A 21,586-nucleotide genomic window follows, 5' to 3' on the forward strand; every position below is an offset into this window, starting at 1 on the left:
TTGAAGACCATATTGCTCAACTGGGGGTGGTATTACTAGAGGCGATATTATTTGCCTTACGGTAACTACATAGATATATGGGGACTTATAGTTTAACTTCTACTCTAAATCAAGTAAATAGTTTCCATTTTTCACATAAATCATTTTCAGGGATAAATGAAGTAATATGTGCCAGAAAAATCCGACTGAACGTTGAACGCCGAATCTCTGGATTTGTAGCATGACACGTAACCCTTAGGCATAGTTCCACACAGCCATGGATGCAGAGTGGGCTAACGGCTGGACACATGTTGTTGTCTTGCAAGTGTGAGACTGACTGATATTGTATGTAGGTTCATCTGAGACTTTTACTACTGCCAAATATTTGAGATACATGTTCGCAGAATGTGATCGAGACTAGAACTGCGAAATGTGTTCCACAAGTCTAGGCGCCATTCCTTAGTGGTACTTCTTAGGTTCTGATTGCTTCTCACAGTTTATGCTAAATTTTGACCGTGATGGCTTGATGATATGCTTACAAATTTCACAGGTGAACACGTTCTCGAGGAATTGAGTTAGATACACGGCATACATGCATACAGAACTCTCCGTAGTACATATCACAGTGGCGACGGTTCGTGAAATGGGCTGTACACACACAGAAAAAGTGCAACTGCCGTGTTCCGTTGTCGCTCAACTACCATCCAAAGCATACTGATATTAGTCAAAAACAACTTCTAGTTGCACACATATTCCTGATTGCCTCCAGTGTGTTCAATGTGACTGAAATGCTGGTGACTCTGACTCAGTTAGGAAACGATGTTGCAATGCGTTGTCATGCTGAATATACAGATCGCCTGAGAGGTGTTGTGTGGGAATAAACAAATGCATGTGAATATACTGTGGGTTCCTACATCGTTCGCAGATGAGAGACGATAACACACGTATCAAATAGCGTATTTAAAGTAAGGTAAGAATTTAACACCGGGAACACTCCTTCAGTCAAGACTTGATTAATATGAAATAAAGAAAAGTTAAGATGCCGGTTTTAATGATTCGGGTATTCCACATACTATCCCCTCTCCCTGTCTGAGTACAACGCACAGAACGTTCATGCAACCATGTGAAGCTGTCAGAAAAGTCTTTCTTTGGAATATTGTTCAACACACGTGGCACATTCGTTTATGTCAGTTATTTTGCTAAAGCGTTGACCCTTCATATGAATTTCTGCACATTTTTGTTTTGTGGGAAGTTCGTACTGATAGCGCCAAATCTCGTCACTCGATATGATTTTCTCCAGCTAAATATTGTCCACGGCTTGCTTCCCAATTAAGTCGCAGCAGACATCCACTTGCCTATGTTTTCGTGTGCCACACACATTTCTCAAAACATTGATTTAGAGCTGTTACTCCATTGCGATTTGTAACACAACAACATTGACACGTGTCTGCAAACCCACTACTTAACACTACCCTCTGACAAATGACTGGTCGAATGCACGTCTGTTGTTTACAGCTGTTAGTTCCAGCTGATGCCGTAGTTACAGCGCTGACGTTGATTATACGATGGGAATAAAATCAGTCTCAGAACGTTTTGGACAGGCAGAGTATCTCCACCACCTGCCAAAAATTGTGTCCTATTTGGAAATGTGGTGTATCGCTTCATGTGCTTCGGCTTGTACTATTGTGGACTCAGATTCATCAACCTACGCGGTCTTGTTTTTCATTTATCCAGTGTCAAATTTGCCGTCCCTACGCCACTGGCACTCTCTGTGGCGTAAGATGATTTGCGTGATACGACCTGAAGAACTGTAAGTTTGTTCGCTAATGATGCAGCTGTATCGAGCAAAGGATTGTCGTTGGACGATCGATATCTTCAACGCTAAAAGAATAGGAAAACATTTTCACTTTGTTTCATTAATGGCAACTGTCTTTCGAACTTCCTGGCAGATTAAAACTGTGTGCCAGACCGAGATTCGAACTCTGGACCTTTGCCTTTCGCGGGCAAGTGCTCTACCATCTCTCTCTCTCTCTCTGTCTCTCTCTCTCTCTCTCTCTCTCTCTCTCTCTCTCTCTCTATTTTTTTTTTTCGGTAATGTTTGTTGTGTTGGGTCTGTTCGGGCGTCATAGGACATCCGTTCAGAGAGACAGCACCTCTCTGACCGAACACGCTGAGCTACCGTGCCGTCATTCATTTGAGCTACGCAAGCACGACTCACACCCTATCCTCACAATTTTACTTCTGCAAATACCTCGTCTCCTACCTTCCAAGCTTTACAGAAGCTCTCCTGCGATCCTTGCAGAACTAGCACTCCTGAAAGAAAGGATATTGCGGAAGTAAAGCTGTTAGAATGGGGCGTGAGTGGTGCTTGAGAGCTAAGATGGTAAAGCACTTGCCCGCGAAAGGCAAAGGTCCTGAGTTCGAGTCTCGGTCCGACACACAGTTTTAATCTGCCAGGATGTTTCATCAGCGTACACTCCGCTGCAGAGTGAAAATCTCATTCTGGGAACTGTCTTTCGGTTTGTATATACGCGGGGCCTTGCGAGACGCGCAGGAAGAGGGTCATTGAGGCTGTGGGAGATACCTACTCCTGTGACCAGCTATACTGGGTTTCTCAGCTGAGGATTCGTGGCGGGAACAGCCCGATCGAGGAAGTCCCAAAGATTCTCGATTAGGTTTAAATCCGGGAGTTTGGTGGAAATGGGGGTACGGAAGCTCATCCTGGTGCTCTTCGAATCGAGGACGTACACTGCGAGCTGTGTGAAGCGTTGCATCATCCTGCTGGTAGATGTCAGTGTGCCGACCAAATTGCATGTAGTGCTGGACATTCCGCAATGATAGATTCGTACCTCTGTTGATCCACTCTGCCTTCCAGGAAACGAGAGGACCCAGGAAATGCCATGAAAACACTCCCCAGGCCATAACCATTGTTGAGTGTTTGCTTTCAGACGTTTCACGCCGTACAGGCCAATAGTCATCTGCCCGATGGAGCATAAAACGTGATTCATAGGAAATGGCCACCTGTCGTCACTCAGTGAACGTACACCTGCGGTATAGGAATTCAAAATCCAACCCTCGTCGCTGACGAACAACAGCCAGCATAGTGCAAGAACCAGGCGCCTGCGGCGGAGGCCCTCAAGCAGCAACGTGCACTGAAAGATTGCTGAGGAGATACAGTCGGTAGCCCTTTAGTTCACCTCAGCGGTTAAGTTGCTCCCCATTTGCCATCTATTCGCCTATGCGCATATCGCAGTCGTTGTCTAGCCATGTCATCTATTGATCATGGTGTACCGCAATTGCCTCGGCACCAGTTTTCAGTAGTGTCATTTTGCCATGCACACTGTATTTCCACCACGGCGGCACGTGAACAATTTACAGACTTAGCCGTTCCGGAATTGCTTACACCCTTGGCTCGAAAACCAGTGATCATTCCTTTAGGACTTCTGTTCCCGCATTAGGACACCGACTGCTCTATCCTCCGCGACCCCCAACACACTTTATACCTGCTAGTGCTGCCACCTGCTGGCTGTGGGTGGTTATTGCACGTTGACAAGTCGATGGTCGCTTTAAGGGGAGGTTTACTACCTTTTGGTTAAAAAAAGAGATTTCTTTTAATATTGCATTTTTGGATCCGTAAGTGTTTAGAATCAACCCCTGAAACGGTTTTTCCGAATACGGAACAGAAATGTTTGTTATTCGCGGTTGAACAAAAAAATGCACCTGCCTCAGATCGGCCTTTTACTCGCACAACTGTTTTTCTTTCGGAGGACGAGTTATTGTACCTGTGCTTGGGAGGAAACACACAAAATTCAAATGAAAGTTTGAACGCATGTGTTTGGAAGTTAGCCCACAAGCATTTTCATTCTGGTGCGAAGACTGTGGAGGCTGCGATTTTCCTGGCAGTAAGCAGCTTCAACGAAGGGTATTCAGCAATTCTGAAGACCGTTGAAAACGATGGACGTCATCCTGGGATTCTATTCGACGCAGTTCGCCAAGCATTCGGACGGCCACCGGATTCATGAGGCCGAAAACCGCTTGTCAGCGGCCGTACGAGCGGCTCTGGAGCAGCGCAGAATGGCCCAGATCGAGCAGAACGCCCTCTGTGAGGAAGAGAAAGGATTAGTTTGTAGTCAAAACTTTTATTTATCTCGAAATGACTTTTTTTATCGCGCGGTATGGTAACTTCAAATCTACTGAACGGATTGGCATGATTCTTTGTTTCCGACGAAGCTAACTAAATTGTCTAGGACTTGTATCACTTTTATTCCGATCCGTCAATCACAAATATTTTTACTTGGCCGACGAAGTAGAAAAATCGAGGTAAAAGCCCTTTTTTTTTTAAATGGCCACCATTTTGTTTCCTATGGTCCAAATAACTTAATCAAGGTACAACTCCTAAAGATTCTTACATACTTTGCTAACGTCAACTCAGTTTTGATTTCAGACGAGCCGGCTGACCTGTGACATACCACGCGTGGAGGTCTACATCGAAATTTTGTTTCGTTCCGACGGCATTTCCGCCTTTGCTCTTCGACATTTCCGGTCGAAAAATTCCACTTTGTAGAGAAAATATCAATAAACATTGTGACCAAATTTGACATTGATATCTAAAACAAGTCCCGAGAAAAAAATTCTAAAAGAACATGCGTTTTTCGGGCCAAAGGTAGTAAACCTGCCCTTACTGTGATTGGACTCCGTAGTTAAGAGTAACACAATAAGCGATACGAAATGGGACAATTGCAGAAAATAAGAATGAATACCAATGGAACATTTGGATTTCTTAAAAGAGTTTTGGGAACTGCATTGCATCGTTCGACCAATTCTAGTGCTAGCGCTATTTCTCAGTTAGGCATCACAATGAGCATTGGAGAGATGCACTGCAGTTGTCGCAGTATACATCCGTAGTAAAAGGGTAACAGAGATACTCGGAGGATGTAAATAAGAATCATTGTTAGAATGACGTCGTAGAAAAAAAATGTTTCAAATGGCTCTGAGCAATATGGGACTTAACATCTCAGGTCATCAGTCCCCTAGAACTTAGAACTACTTAAACCTAACTAACCTAAGGACATCACACACATCCATGCCCAAGGCAGGATTCGGACCTGTCACCGTAGTGGTAACGCGGTTCCAGACCGAAGCGCCTAGAGCCGCTCGGCCACCAACGGCCGGCTGACTTCGTAGAACTCGCGAAATAATGTTGGGTAAATAAAGGGATCTTTTTTTCGAAACAGATTGTACGACCATTCTGTGGCCATTATCGTATTTTTCACATAGGCATCGTGAGATTGCACGGTGAAAGATGTTTTTCTCCTGTAATATGCTAATTGGAATAGGACATAGGGTAGCTAATACTGATACGATATATCCTCCGCCATGCATCGTACAGTGAATTTCAGAGTATAAAATTGTGTATCGTAATTAAGTGCGCTAAATGTCACGGGTTACACAATAGTTCAGTAGAAGAAATAACGTTGCAGTAAAAAGGAATCCGCAAATGATTTGTTTGCAAGATAACTGAGAATGTGTGGTTACGAGCTGCAACAATCTTGAATAAGAAATATTGATCTCCCGAGTGGTTATAATTAAAGTACAAGTACTCAAGGAAGTCCAGCGCGGGCTGTAATTATTGTATGGTAGCGAACCTTGGTAATTACGCTAATGCGTTAAAGCCGAACAGATTTGTGCTGTAAGAAACTAGTTCAAATTTTGGCCACCAGGTGTGAATCTGGCACAGTACAGCCTACTGTCGACGACTCCAGTACTCATATTCAGGAAATTGTGTGAGCAGTGGTTAATAGTAAAACGAACATTATGCCTTTCTCATTTGTTTGTCCTATGGAGACATTCCCATATATGTTTCATGCATTCACAGCTTCAGATTTGCATCTGGTGGCCAAAACTTGAAATAATTTTTTTTCAGGGTAAATCGGTTCTTCATTGACGGATTAGAATATCTACCAAGTTTTGCTGCAATACGATAATTACAGCCCACATGGGACTTCTGTGAACACCTGCACTTTAATTATAACCACCCGTTAGTTCGTACACAGGTATTTTAAAACAAAATTTATCATTTAAGGCCGCGTTTAATAATTTCAAATATCACATAGAACAGTGGTGAACGATGAGCTGGTTCTGCAGGGTATGGCTGCTCACCTGTTTCTGTTGTCCGGCATTGAAATGGTGGGACATCTGAAGCACTGTACCGGCCATAGTCGATGATGCCCCTGTGATCACCACGGAAATCGAACCTGTGGCAGCGGTCATCCCCGAATCGATATACTCATAGCTACGCTCCTGACAGGGGGCTCGTGGAAAGCACGGTGCCCCGACGACGTCGAAAAAGCGAAGCGCGCCGTCGATGTGGCTGCGATTAATTACGCTGATAACCGGACACGTTTCTCATCGGGTGCTCAGCTGCCAAGCTTGTACAGGATCTCATGACAGCCTGATCTCGTGACACGACGATCTGTTACATACGCCGTTGAAATAGTGGTGCCCATTCTCCAACATAGCAGCTACAGTCCCTCCACCCCAACTGCACTTGATTAGATATTTCTTCGAGTGGGGATTGCTCACAATTCTTATACCTTTTTGAGTAAAGTCATTCTTTATGTAAGGCAGCGTATTATGAAACACTGAAAGAAGCAAGAAAATCCACATTTCGACGATCTTTGCAGCGGTCCTTTTCAAGGGCGAATAATACAGCAGAATTAATTTCGCAGCTAACTGAACTATAGACAAAAATAATTAAAAAATTAATAATTTCACACTTACTCTTAAATGACGAATAGGTAGTAATATGCAAATTCTTCATTTGTGTGGCCATGCTTTACGTAGTTGCTGTATAATTACTTGAGGTATTCAAAAAACCATCTTTGCAACTGCTATACGCGTATTGTGCCACATCTGCATAAGTGTACTGTTTTATTCGTTTAAAACATCGTCATTTAAAACATCAGGAAGCGGCGTTGCACATTATCCAACGGGCATACTAGAGACACTGGCATACTAGAGAGACTGGTATTTTCGGCCTGACTTCCCTTTGACTTGCAACACTTAAGATAACGCACCATTGACGAAATGTATAAATGTGAATCTTGTGATGTGTAATGCTGTCAAATTTTGCTAGATTTGCGTTTGACTTCTTCTTGGTGGACGCCATAGTTTCGCTAAATTAGAACAATGTCATCGTCTCCGCCATATTGTTTTTCCCATAGTTATTAACCACAGCTGAAATTTATTCAAGTCGTGTGGGGTTCAGAAGGTTCAAATGGCTCTAAGCTCTATGGGACTTAACATTTGAGGTCATCAGTCACCTAGACACGGAACTACTTAAACCTAACTAACCTAAGGACAGCACACACATCCAAGCCCGAGGCAGGATTCGATCCGGCGACTTTAGCAGCAGTGCGGTTCCGGACTGAAGCGCCTAGAACCGCTCGGCCACAGTGGCCGGCATTCTTGTGGGAATTGGCTGAGGTCAGTGACTGTATTATGAATAATTTCATAAAATTTATTAAGCACCTAACAATGAGCAAAACTCGAACTAGCTCATAGTGGTCTATAAAGTAGGAGGGAGTTTTATATCTGAAAGAAAGTGTACCCAGGAGCAGACAATGTTTCCCGCCCGGTGTTTCGATCTAATGACTCATTTCAGCATCACATAAAGGAATGTGCTCTGGTAATCGCCGTAAGCAAGTTTCCTGCATTTTGTTTTTTTGTTGTTTTTTTGTGTGAGACATGAGGTTGTGCTTTGTGCAACGTTTGTAACTATTACGAGGTCTACCTATTTAAATGTTGTAAAATATATTGAAACTGTTCGAAGGAAACGGTTAATTCTTTATTTACAGAAGTTTATTTTGAGTAAAATTCCGTCTATTTTTAAAAGTAGTTACGTATTGTGTGGACAGTTAAGCCATTGCTTGCCAGTCGTGCACTTCAAAACGGAAGCTCTTTTACCATGGAACATGTGATATTACCAAATGAACTGTATTTATTTAATGTCCTACTGATTTTCCCAGACTTCAAACATTTAGTTGCCAGCAGTTTCTGTTTCAAAATGCTTGTAGCTTACAACTATCGTTTGATAAGACTTCTTCTTCATCCGATTTCACTTACTGATTACTGGTATATAATACGAGGGCTATTCGGAAAGGAAGGCCCGATAGATAGCGGAATGGAAATCACAGTGAAAAACGAAAATCTTCAATCTGCAACAGTTGGCTACACATTCCAGCTGCTTCTCTACGTAGTCGCCACTCCGGCTAAGACATCTGTCGTAGCGTTTCACCAACTTTCAGATACCCTCGCCGTAGAAGGCAACCACCTGTGCTCTCTGCCAATTTTCTACGCTGATATGCAACTTGCCAATATGTTGTCATCATATTCGCCGATTCAAGTGAGCAGAGGGAGCCACGTCAGGGCTGTATTTTGGGTGAGCAAACACTCCCATCGAAAACGTAACAGGAACGCCCCCATTTCCCATGCAGTGCGTGGCCGAGAATTATCGTGAAGATGGAAACGCATGAGAGTAGCGCAGGCTGCATGAAATCAGGCGTAAACTCTCACGGGCGCTCACACTTGGTGGGAGACATTGTTTTCTAGGCCTCTTTACGTGCTCACTGTGCGCTCAGAACTGGAAAGAGAGACGTGATGCGATCGACAGGCAAACTGGACACACTGTCCAACACATCTACACAGAACGTCATCAGAGTTTCACTATGGTTTCCATTTCGCAGTCGATCGACACATCCTTTCCGAATAGCCCTTGTGTAATAATAGTGTAACACACAGACTACTGAAAAAGTACTGATAGGATCTACTCGTTTGCAATACTTCTACGACCATGATGTATCTTGGAATAGTTTTTCACATTTGGATAAATCTGACTTTATCAGAGTAATTTTTGTAATTCCAGCGACACACATCAGCACATGTAAAATGAATTCTGTCGTTTAAATCATAATAATAAAATTTATTAAAGTTCTATTACAGGGCTGGCTGGAGGCAACATTCAGAAAAGTACACGAAAATACAACACTCCCACCTTCTATCCTAAAAAGTAGTCGTGTGGCATCGATGTCCTACAAACTGGAATCCCCTTACATGTAGAAACATTAATTCCATATGAGTATAACGACGCATATCTGTGTTTATTGTGTTGTGCAGTTATTGATGGTATCGTAGAATAAGGGAAAGTAAAGCTGTACTCTACAACAAACACACTGGATATAAGCCATTTCTTTCCATGCACTTATTTCTCGCCCAACACGCAGCTGATACTAAGAACATTTAATGTCATGAATACATTCATACTGGCTGTAAATTTCTGGAGTAAAAATGTATGAAACATTGGGATTGCCACTGATTGCGTAGAAGTGTATGGCAGTTTTGTAAGTTCTTTATGAAGATTTCAGTGGTATACTTTGTGACTTTTGTCACAAATGTGGTATCATTTCGTTAATAGTGTTACAAGCGTTATTCGAATACACTGGCTCATACGGTGACATTGACCTGAACTCAAGCCCCACGCGACTTGTACACTGCTCCTCAAACAAGCAACACATGTAAGTCATTAGTACTCAGATTACTTGGAAACTGTTAGATTGCTAGCCTGATATGCGGAAATCAAATTTCCATACATTTAAGTGTTCTATTGCATCTTCATAGTAATAGTGAATACTCTGTTCAAAAATCACAGTAGGGATACATGGAGAAGGCTGGGAAATGCGGAATTATTTCAGTTAGATTACGTCATGGTCAGGCAGGGATTCCGAAATCAGTATCTACATTTTAAGGTGTACTCAGGAGCAGATATTGATCCAGATCAGAATTTAGTAGTAGGCTCAAGATTAAGAAATTAGAAAGAATCAATGTTCAAAGAAGTGGGATACGAAAATGCTAAAACAGGAAGAGGTACGCTTGAAGTTCTCTGACGCTATAAATACAGCGATAAGGAGTAGCTCGGAAGGAAGTCCAATTGATGAGCAATGGGCGTTTCTAAAAAGAGCAGTCACGAAAGATGAAAAAAAAAACGTTTATACAAAGAAGGTAAGTGCGAATGAACCATGGGTAACATAAAAAATACTTCAGCTAATCGATGAAAGAAGGAAGTACAAAAATGTTCAAGGAAATTCGGGGCTACAGAAATAAAAGTAGCTTAAGAATGAAATAAATAGGAAGCAAAGAGAAGCTAAGGCGAAATGGCTGCGTGAAAAATGTGAAGAAATGGAAAAAGAAATGATTGTCGGAAGGGCTGCCGCATCATATAGAAAAGTTAAAACAGTCGTCGGTGAAATTAAAAGCAAGGTCAGTAACATCAAGAGGGCAATGGCAATTCCATTGTTAAATACAGAGGAGAGACAGAATAGGTGGAAAGAATACATTGAAGGTCTCTATGAGGGCGAGGACTTGTGTGATGTAATAGAAGAAGAAACAGCAGTCGATATAGAAGACATAGGGGAGCCAGTATTGGAAGTAGAATTTAAAAGAGCTCTTGAAGATCTAAAATCGAATAAGGCAGAAGGGATAGACAACATTCCATGAGAATTTCTGATATCATTGTGGGAAGTGGCAACGAAACTACTATTCGCTTTAGTATGCAGATTCTATGAGTCTGGAGATATACCATCTGACTTTCGGAAAAATAAGATCCACACAATTCCGAAGACTACAAGGCAGACAACTGCGAGAATTATCATACAGTCAGCTTTAAGAGCTCATGCATCCCAGTTGAAGACAAGAATCATATAAGGAACAACAGAAAAGACAACTGAGGATGTGTTAAACGACAATCAGTTTTACTTTAGGAAAGATGAGGCACCATAGAGGCCATCCTGACGTCGCGGTTGATCATGGAAGAAAAAAAAGATCGAAACACGTTCATCGTATTTGTCGACCAGAAAAAAGCGTTAGAAAACGTAAAATTGTGCAAGATGTTCGAAATTCTGAGAAAAATAGGGTAAGTTACAGCGAGAGGCGGGTAATGCACACTATACGCAAGAACCAAGAGGAAACAACAGGAATGGATAACCTAGTACGAAGTGCTCGGATTAAAAAGGGTGTATAATAGGGAGGTAGCCTTTCGCCCCTACTGTTCAATCTCTACATCGAAGAAGCGATGACAGAAATAAAACAAAGTTTCAAGAGATAGGACAAGAGAGATTAGGGCTCGTACAGAGGCATATAGGCAGTCATTTTTCCCTCGTTCTGTTTGGGAGTGAAACAGCGAGAGAAGATGCTAGTTGTGGTACGAGGTACCCTCCGCCACGCACCGTATGGTGGATTGCGGAGTATGTATGTAGATGGAGAACGTACACCTTAATCGGAGGAAGAGATTTCTGAGAACGTGCATTTTCAGCACAGCATTGTATGGTAGCGAAACATGGACTGCGGGAAAACCAGAAACGAAGAGAATCGGAGCCTTTGAGATGTGGTGCTACAGGAGAGAGTTGAAAATCAGGTGGACAGGTAAGGAATGAAGAGGTTCTCCGCAGAATCGGTGAGGAAAGGAACATATGGAAAACACTGATAAGAAGAAGGGACAGGACTTAAATGGTTCAAATGTCTCTGAGCACTATGGGACTTAACATCTATGGTCATCAGTCCCCTAGAACTTAGAACTACTTAAACCTAACTAACCTAAGGACAGCACACAACACCCAGCCATCACGAGGCAGAGAAAATCCCTGACCCCGCCGGGAATCGAACCCGGGAAGCCGGGCGTGGGAAGCGAGAACGCTACCGCACGACCACGAGATGCGCGCGGACAGGACTGTAGGACATCAATTGAGACATCGGGGATTAATTTCCATGTTACTAGAGGGAGCCGTAGAGAGTGAAGCTGTAGAGGAAGGCAGAGATTGGAATACATCCAGAAAATAAATGAGGACAAGTTGCAAGTGCTCCTCCGAGATCGAGAGGGTGGCACAGGAGACGAATTCGTGGCGAGTCGCATCAAACCACTCGGAAGACTAATGACTCATTAAAAAAAAGCACCAGGTCCGAAACGTAATTCATTTAAGCTCTCTTCCATGAATTACTTTCGAATAGCGAACGACTAATACGCCCAAGCTCGTCGATGTAGGTGGTACCCATGGTCTGGCCGCACCTTGTTAGCTGCGTCACAATTTGTTATCGAAATAAAGTATGTGGATTATTGGTTGTTTACTAGCAGCATTTATAATCTATTTTTTGTACGGCGTTCTAAGATTATACATCAATGGGAAATAGAGCAACTACTTTGATGAATTTTCTCATGTGTTATTCTGATCTGAACTAGTTTTCATTTGTCGGACAGTTAACGTATGGCTGCTTTATTCTAACTGTGTTTTATTTCAGTTTATCAAGTCCCGTCATTTGATGGGCAGGCTTATATCGAGATGAAGCGCCTCAAAGCACACAACAAACTGAATATTGAAATAGAATTCATCACGTACGCGAACGACGGACTTCTGCTCTACAATCAGCAGAAAGAGGATGGGACAGGAGACTTCGTCTCCCTGGCTATTGTTCAAGGGTAAGTGGCACTTCCTCTCTGTGAAAGCAGTGTAGCTTCCTAATGTAGTTTTAATTAACCACCCATTGTAGCAGGAACCTAGTTATTAATTTAAACAGATATGTTATTCCATTTGTCTTATCTAACGTCGTAATTCATACTGCAAATTTTTCTGAAGGTAAATCTACTAATATTATAAAGATTTTATTACTACAAAATCACTAACTTGGGCGTTTAACTCGGAAAAACTACTTTTAAGAGTGGAAAGGAGGTCCACACATGCTACTGTGAAAGGAGGTCACTGAGATGCTTTTTTACGTGGTAGAATAAGTAGAAGAAAGTGTAGTGCGAAGGACACAGACACACGCTATCGACAGCGGCATCATTATAGGCGATGCACTTGCACACAACGGTGCGGCAGCTTCGTTCCGTTATTAATTCGTATTTTCTGAGAAAGTACGAGTTCGAACATGGTAAAACTCATGGTAATTCTGAACTTTCAGGATCCCTCCTTGGCCACTAAAACAGTCAATGTGAATACTAGGCTAACTGGGTACTGATGATCGTTTTTCCGTAATATGTCGGAACATGTCTTCCTTCTCTAACGATACAACATGGCAGGAAGTGCTAAAAACACCTTAGGAACATTTCCTTCGTCTCCTTGTTTCAGTTTCAGATGGTTATTGCCGTACCTCATAGTGCCATGTGACATTGATTTAGTTTTGTCGCTATACTTCCACCATAGTTTTGTAATTGCTTTTGGTGCATCTAGATGTATTTTGTGTGTGTGTGTATGTATGTGTGTGTGTGTGTGTGTGTGTGTGTGTGTGTGTGTGTGTGTGTGTCTGTGTGTGTGTGTGTGTGCGTGCGTGTGTTGGTAGCATACCGTTCGAATTCATTTCGTAGAAACTTAAAAATGCTAAACCTTCCAAACAGTAAACTCATGAAAATAATTTCAGGGTTTCGAAACAGTTCGGAGTTAACTATTTCGTGACTGAGGTGAGGAAAATAAAAGAACTCTACGTTTTCTGAAAGAATAACGAATTATATGTAGGATACCATGCGCATTCTGTATTGAGGTGAAACAATTATGTTCGTAATATGATGACGTAAAGAAAAGATTAAGCGCTGATACTGTAGCAATAAAATGGCGAGAGAGGAAGATGGAAGGAATTGGGACAAGCCTATCTCTTTGAACGATAAAAGGTACAGATATATCTCAAACTCTGCGTACACCATGAAGTTGTACGCAAGTCTCATTTTTTTACCAATCAATTCGTAATGTATACTCTGGAATACAAAGTTATATCGTGAGAATTAAGCTACACTTATATATTAAATATCCTTCGCTGGTCGTACTATTATCCCAACCGGAAAAATAGTGGAAACTGAGACACTCCTCTGGCACAGACGCGTGCTTCATATTTCCGACAATACCATCAGAGGGGTTGTAAGGACAACGGCACGACTCACTCACTGTTCGGATGTGACGCCTCGAATGGGAAATGTGACACAGACTTCCGCTAATGGACACTCATGGTCACACGCCGGCCGCGGTGGTCTCGCGGTTAAGGCGCTCAGTCCGAAACCGCGCGACTGCTACGGTCGCAGGTTCGAATCCTGCCTCGGGCATGGATGTGTGTGATGTCCTTAGGTTAGTTAGGTTTAAGTAGTTCTAAGTTCTAGGGGACTGATGACCACAGTAGTTAAGTCCCATAGTGCTCAGAGCCAGCCATGGTCACACGTCGGTTTACGACATACACTGAAGGAGACACGTATTGATGGAGACTCTGGGACGGGCTTGTGGCTACAAGTTGTACTGGTGGACACTCCTGGTTTGATTCTGACTACGATTTTCACTGAGTGTAATGGTGGTGATATTATTGTTAGAGACGACGACTGGAAACTTTATTTGTGCAGTGATGTAACACGTATGTGAGTGGTGAAAACGTGGGTTCATGGTCAGTGAAATAAAAATTAAGGTGTAAATTTACTTGATAATATCCAGTCAGTCATCAGGCTTAAGATCTGGGACATAATAAATATTGAAAAATAGTCACTTTCAAATTTTAACTGTATTCAAAATTGCAAGTGAAAGTACGTTAGGTGCTTTAACTCATATTTCACATTTGAGCGTACCTTATTGAGAAGGAATGCTTTCGTTTCAACATTCGTTTTATTTAATTTCTGAGTAAATATATACAGACTTCGTATACCAGGTACAATTTATTTAAGGACTTCCAGACAAATTTACGAATGCTTTGATTGCGCTTTATAAAAGATGCCAATATTGTCTCGAGAAGCTAATACATTTGCTTTAAGTAGTAGTAAGGAATTCTCACGCGACCATGACCATTTTCTGTGGCACACTCCTGCTGTCATTGGGTTTCGGCAGATAGGTCTTCAACAGCCTGGAGACTGTTCAGTACCGCAAATGAATGAACAAAACCTGTAATAGCAATGCTTTTCTTCGGGATGTCACGTCGTTTTCTGTTCAAAGGATAGTTGAAAGTCAGTACCCCCTAAAATAAACATAATTTCCAATGAAAGCCGATAGTTCGTACGTTCATCCAATCAAATTCAAAATACATGCTTCATGAAGGGAAGCAGACGGCTGTGGACGATCCTGATACTTAACTCTCTTTGTTTTCTGTGCTGACAGTTACTGTGGTGTCCTCAGATGCGGATGATTCAGTCGTTAGTCAAGCTAGCATACGATCAAACGGCTCGTAGGTATTACTGTGTGGCTCATAAATCGCCAAGTTCAGACCTGGGAGATGAAGGGTATCACTTGATCAATGCACATATTGGTCACGATGTGCTGGTGGTGTGTGGCTGGTTTGAGGACTGGTCTGCAAAGTATCTGCGCGTGCACCTCCGTCTGATGTCCGCTTAAGTGTGTCAGTAAATCTATGCATTGCTAGTGTTGCCGAAGCTGGTTTCATATAGGGACTCTGATGCTGCTTTCCCGCGTGATTATCCTCCAAAGCGAAACATTTCCTTTGTCGTTCATAATTATCGTTAGCAACTAATACCCATGGCTTTCGTATTCATAGGAATGACTGGTTTTGGTAGTTAATGAATTTTGTAAGTTCTTGAAGCGCGGCAATGGAACAAAATGTTATGAAACTTATTGCCGCCTCGATTCGCAGTGTGTCGCGAAGTTTCGAAAGATTTACACTTTCTTCTCCAGGAAAAGACCCTTGCTTACAATGTCTATAGGAGAGAAGATATTATGGACACGCTGACGGTGACGATACGTACGAACAAGAGTGAAGAACGACGCCAAGGACTTGCGTTACTACCATATGCAGGCGCAGCCTCCACAGGTATCGGCCGAGCTCTCGACAACATTGGTTGCAGACCCATCTTCCGACAATCTGTAACTATAACAAAATTCTTCTACCAGCAAGAAAAATAACCTAGAGCTCCATACATTAATGGCACATCGCATTCTTTGCGGCAAGTCTTACGTTAGAAAGACTCAACACTACATCTCCTTACGTCGAAGTGAATGTGTACATAACCTACGAATCGAGCATGGAGGTAAATTGGCGCTGGCCGAGGGGAACTTAATGGTGAAGCAAGCGACTGATTTCGAGAAGTCGTGTGATGTCTGTTCAGCGAGTGGCTACGAGGGAAGTATTACTAAGGCAATTGGAATAAGAATGACAATAAATGTCGTGAATCGTCATAGAGGTTGTCAGTGCTGTTAAACCACGAACAGTGGAAGCAATAATGCGGGAGGGACATTATTCTCCATTTCGTGGAACAGCTGCCAGGTACATGATCACAGATTTAAGTGGTTATGAAGAGGCTGTTGCGAGCACTTAAATTTCCGACGCCGCTGATGGTCATGTAAGAAGATACATAACACACTACCCGTCACCATCAATTTTACCCAGTCTCCTACTTCCAATCATCCTGACCCTGTCCTGTCATCTCCTTTGCACAGTCGATATGCCCAAGCGAAACTTCTCTTTGCTCCATTATGCCAATGAAATCCTCTTAGTTATGTGAGATTTCTGGCTTTGGAGCCAGAGTCACTGCATAGTTTGCCTTAGATTGCAGCAGATGAGACATAATGTTAGAGTCGGGGTGAGAGGAAGACAACAGACGGTATATTGAGTGCCAATTTCGGGAGAATAAGCGCCAGAGGATACGATATTGCAGTGCCTTGTTCAAAATTGCGATATGTATATATCAAACAAGCATGATGTCCGAAGGACATTGCATCGCACTTCTGAACAACACAGGCATTGCAATATGCCGACCTGCGACAAGCGACTTTCGATTAAAATGTTTCTCCTGTACTGGAATATAAATAATCGACTTATGAGTGCAGGTTGTAGACATATGGTTGGCGACATATAGATCTGGCCGTGGAGCATATTCGGATAGCCTAAGGTATGGCGACCGCTGTCGAGAAGTGGGAAATCCGGGTTCGAGTCATGACCCAGCACAAATTTTTATTGCCGTCATTCCATTACGCAGCCGATGATTGTCCATGTTCGCAACTCGGAATAAATTTCATGTAGTAGGATGATAATCTGACTGGGTGTTGACACAGGAGTCAACATGCCAATTTTGTTACATTTGTTTATCAATGTTTGATAAAGTATAATTTAGATTTAATTGTCTATCTTGTTGAATACACTCCCAGTAGCAAGCTTTAATCTACTTACAACAGATCTCAGCTTTCTGAAAAGTTTCATTTACAGTCGAGAAACGATACTTAGACAAAGCACTTCGCGCACCTTCGGCTCCCGCTGAAAGAATGCTACGCGGCGAAGTGATTTGGGCTGTTTGATCACTTTGGAGCGAGGGATAGAAGTGCGTGTTTCGTGTTACCGGCAGCACTCTTAAGATCTCGGATGAGTGCAACATAGTACTGCATTCAAATAACGCCACTCTGCGTGGAAAGCAGAGAAGAACCGAATAACAGTGTTTATAACTTTTGTGGATGATTTTTCTACAAGACTTAATGAAATACGATTGTGATAGATCCACACATGAACTATGATACTTGCGACTTTCTTATCGAACTTAAGCAGGACGACTTATTAGCAATTTATAACATTGTATGCTTCGTATGTTGTGAATAAAGAAAATTCATTGGCATCCATAATTTGGGACTTATGAGATCATTTAACGGAATTGAGAACCTCACCTGTTTCACCAGTTACACACATCAAAAAAATTTAGCATCGCCCAGGTTCCCAGAAGTCCTGGACGATGACTCTGGATATTGTATCACACACAGTCCATTTGACTGTTCAGAGAAGTTACAAAACCCAACCAAAAATGTTAGCAACCATGCACGAGCAGCGCCTATTAGACGGAGGGGGTCTGACAGCCGATCAGTTCCAGTCATTCCACCAGGAAGGAGGTACACGTTTTGTGTTGTCTGTAGTTCAACCATACCTAGACGATCAATACCGCGGTTCGATCACGTCCGCATTGTTACTTTGTGCCAGGAAGCGCTCTCAACAAGGGAAGTTTCCAGGCGTCTCGTACATGCAGCAGATACAGAGAAACAGGAACTGTCGATAACATGCCTCGCTCAGGTCGCACAAGGGCTACTGCTGCAGTGGATGACCGCTACCTGCGGATTATGTCTCGGAGAAACCCTGACAGCAACTCCACCATGTTGAATAATGCTTTTCGTGCAGCCACAGGACCTCGTGTTACGACTCAAACTGTGCGCAATAGGCTGCATGATGCGCCACTTCACTCCCGACGTCCATGGCGATGTCCATCTTTGCAACCATGACACCATAGCAGCGCGGTACAGATGGGCCTAACAACATACGCAATGGACCGGTCAGGACTGGCATCACGCTCTCCTCTCCGATGAGTGTCGCATATTCCATCAACCAGACAATCGTCGGAGACGTGTTTGGAGGCCACCCGACCAGGCTGAACGCTTTAGACACACAGTCCAGCGAGTGCAGCAAGGTGGAGGCTCCCTGCTGTTTTGGGGTGGCATTGTGTTGGGCCGACGTTCACCGCTGGTGGTCATGGAAGGCGCCAATAACGGCTCTACGATACGTGAATGCCATCATCCGACCGATAGTGCAACCATATCGTCAGCATATTGGTGAGGCATTCGTCTTCATGGACTACAATTCGCGCCCCCATCGTGAAAATCTTGTGAATGACTTCCTTCAGGATAATGACATCGCGCGACTAGAGTGGCCAGCATGTTCTCCACACATGAAACCTATCGAACATGCCTGGTATACAGGGTGTAAAGTATTTAAAGAGACAAACTCTGGGAGGTTTCAGGGGAAATCAGAACAAATATTTTTCCCTAATGTCATTTTTTCCTATGAGGATTATTTAAACCGGTGGAGGGCGTATTACTTTCTTCAGTTGTTAGAGACCTTATTACGATATTCATCTGTTAGAGGGCGTATTACGCTCTTCAGTTGTAGGCAACTGGTGTCCACCAATGTAGTAGTGCATTGTCTCTGTTTACTAATGGAACGATACACCTGGAGTGAGTACACTGATATGTTTGGTGCGTAGTGCGTAGCGCACCACAACGGACGAGCTGCACAGCGGGTTTATCAACAGCAATATCCTAATCGCTGTATCCCGGATCATTAAGACCTTTGCTCCCGTGTACCAACGTCTGCTTGAGACCGGGTCATTTAGCTGATTACCTGGACAGGGACACTGTCGCACGGTAAGCACACTGCAATTTGAGGAAGCTGTCTTGCAGCACGTGGAACGGGATCTTTCAATCAGAACACGTGCAATTGCTCGTAACGTGGGGACGAATCATATGAATGTAAGAACAGTCCTTCGAGAGCAATTGTTACGTCCATTTCACTTACAGTGTGTTCACATACTGGAACCAATTGATTATCCACCCAGAGCACAGTTCCTCTACTGGTTTAAATACTCCTCATAGGAAAAAATGACATTAGGAAAAAATATTTGTTTTGATGTCCCCTACAACCTCCCGGCAACGACCTTGCCGCAGTGATACACCGGTTCCCGTGAGATCACCAAAGTTAAGCGCTGTCGGGCTTGGCCGGCACTTGGATGGATGACCATCCAGCCGCCATGTGCTGTTGCCATTTTTCGGGGTGCACTCAGCCTCGTGATGTCAATTGAGGAGCTACTCGACCGAATGGTAGCGGCTCCGGTCAAAGAAAACCATCATAACGACCGGGAGAGCGGTGTGCTGACTACACGCCCCTCCTATCCGCATCCTCACTGAGGATGACACGGCGGTCGGATGGTCCCGATGGGCTAGTTGTGGCCTGAAGACGGAGTGCCTACAACTTCCCAGAGTTTGTTGGTTTAAATACTTTTCATCCTGTAGATTGAAAATGGCTGTTTATGGATGACGTGACCAACCAACCAATCTGAGGGATCTACGCCGAATCGCCGTTGAGGAGTGGGAAAATCTGGACCAACAGTGCCTTGAAGAACTTGTGGAGGGAATTCCACGACGAATACAGGCCTGCATCAATGCAAGATGACGTATTGTAGATACAGGTGTGTACAGCAATCTGGACCACCACCTCTGAAGGTCTCACTGTATGATGGTACACAACGCGTTGTGTCGTTTTCAGAGCAATAAAAAGAGCGGAAATGATGTTTATGTTGATCTGCATTCAATTTTCTGTACAAGTTCCGGAACTCTCGGAACCGAGGTGATGCAAAAGTTTTTTGATGTGTGTATCACTTCTTATTAGACATGTGTCTCACTTCAGGAACAACAAACTTATGACCTAAGCTCTACGTCTGCATTGGGGCCACTACATCTATAGAAGATATGAGATCAGTGAAGCGCAACAAAATCTCTGCGCTCTATCTCGAAGCTGCAGAACTCGAATAGGCCACTCCCATTTGCTGCATTTCCATTACATATGAAGACAGTTACATGTCATTCGTGGTAAGGCGGGGAAGGACAAACGAAAGAAAAAATTGACATCGAGAACGAGTGTTTACTTGGAAACAGACTAATATCGCCACATCCTATACATAGTTATGTCAGCATTTCACTTGATGGCAACTCCATAATACCCTTCCTTCTACTTTCCATAAATTTGACTCTCTCCTAATTTTTCTATCATGCTGCCATAGTTTCCAACCACTAATCCCTCGAGGCTTGTTACGGTTAGTAATCAGGCATTAACTATAGAACTTACTTCACATCACTTTGTCTCCCTCTTCCACTTCACTGTACATAATCATACCATTGATCTTACCAACACATGAAAATATACAGAAGTAATTAACATGGTACAGTCAGCTCTAAGCAATCAACAAAAAGTCCACAGAATTAATAAAATAACTAACAGATCCTATACGGAGATTGCATCCTTCCACCATCCTCTTCACAGACACAATTATTATACATCAAGTTTGCCAGTATACCTTGCACCTTATGCCCTCCAAATTTTACCACTCCATAGAAGTCGTTGATCGCTATCCCTCAATCTCACTTTCCGTGTCCGTCTCCTACTAACACTCCTATCAATTGGTAAAGTTTTCCCTCCACTCAAATTTCTCGAATATCATCGCAGATCTTATACATCCCGTGAATTCTGCAATCTCGGGCTTCGTTCAAGTCAATACTAAGACCTCCACTCCATCCGTACACTCTCCCAAGCAAACGCCACATGGCTCCTTCTTTCTGATCCAGAAACCATGGTGATAGCCACCCTTCCTACCACATATAACCTCAGTCTCCATACCATTTTCAACCATCACATAGGAAATGTAGCAGTTAAGGCGAACGAAGGTCTGCATTTTATTGCCACTTAGACGATACAAGAAAACCGCTGAAGAGCATACCTACACTGCGGTTGTCCGCTTCTTCTGAAGGACTGCGATCCTTACAAGATAGGATTGATGGATAACCTCGAAAAAGTTCAAAGAAGGGCAGCTCATTTAGTAATATCGCGAAATAGAGTAGAGAGTGTCACGGATACGATAAGCGCGCTGGCGTGGCAATCGTTACAACGAAGTTGATTTCATTGCGGCGGTATTTCTTCCCGAAATTTCAACCACAACTTTCTCCTCCGAATGGGAAACTACTTTACTGACTTCCACCTATAAAGGAGGAACCGATTATCATAGTAA

At 43.1% G+C, this 21,586-nt stretch overlaps 1 protein-coding gene across 1 annotated transcript in view; it reads left to right on the forward strand.

Annotated features, from left to right (window-relative positions):
- The window catches only part of LOC126158747 (agrin-like), a 177,963-nt gene that overhangs the window by 103,732 nt on the left and 52,645 nt on the right, over positions 1-21,586 (forward strand). The window contains exon 8 of the mRNA XM_049916466.1: positions 12,325-12,502. Within this exon, the coding sequence (XP_049772423.1) occupies positions 12,325-12,502 (178 nt within the window). The remainder of the gene's footprint in view (positions 1-12,324; positions 12,503-21,586) is intronic.

The sequence above is a fragment of the Schistocerca cancellata genome, chromosome 2 (assembly GCF_023864275.1).
Source record: "Schistocerca cancellata isolate TAMUIC-IGC-003103 chromosome 2, iqSchCanc2.1, whole genome shotgun sequence".
NCBI classification, from domain to species: Eukaryota; Metazoa; Arthropoda; class Insecta; order Orthoptera; family Acrididae; genus Schistocerca; species Schistocerca cancellata.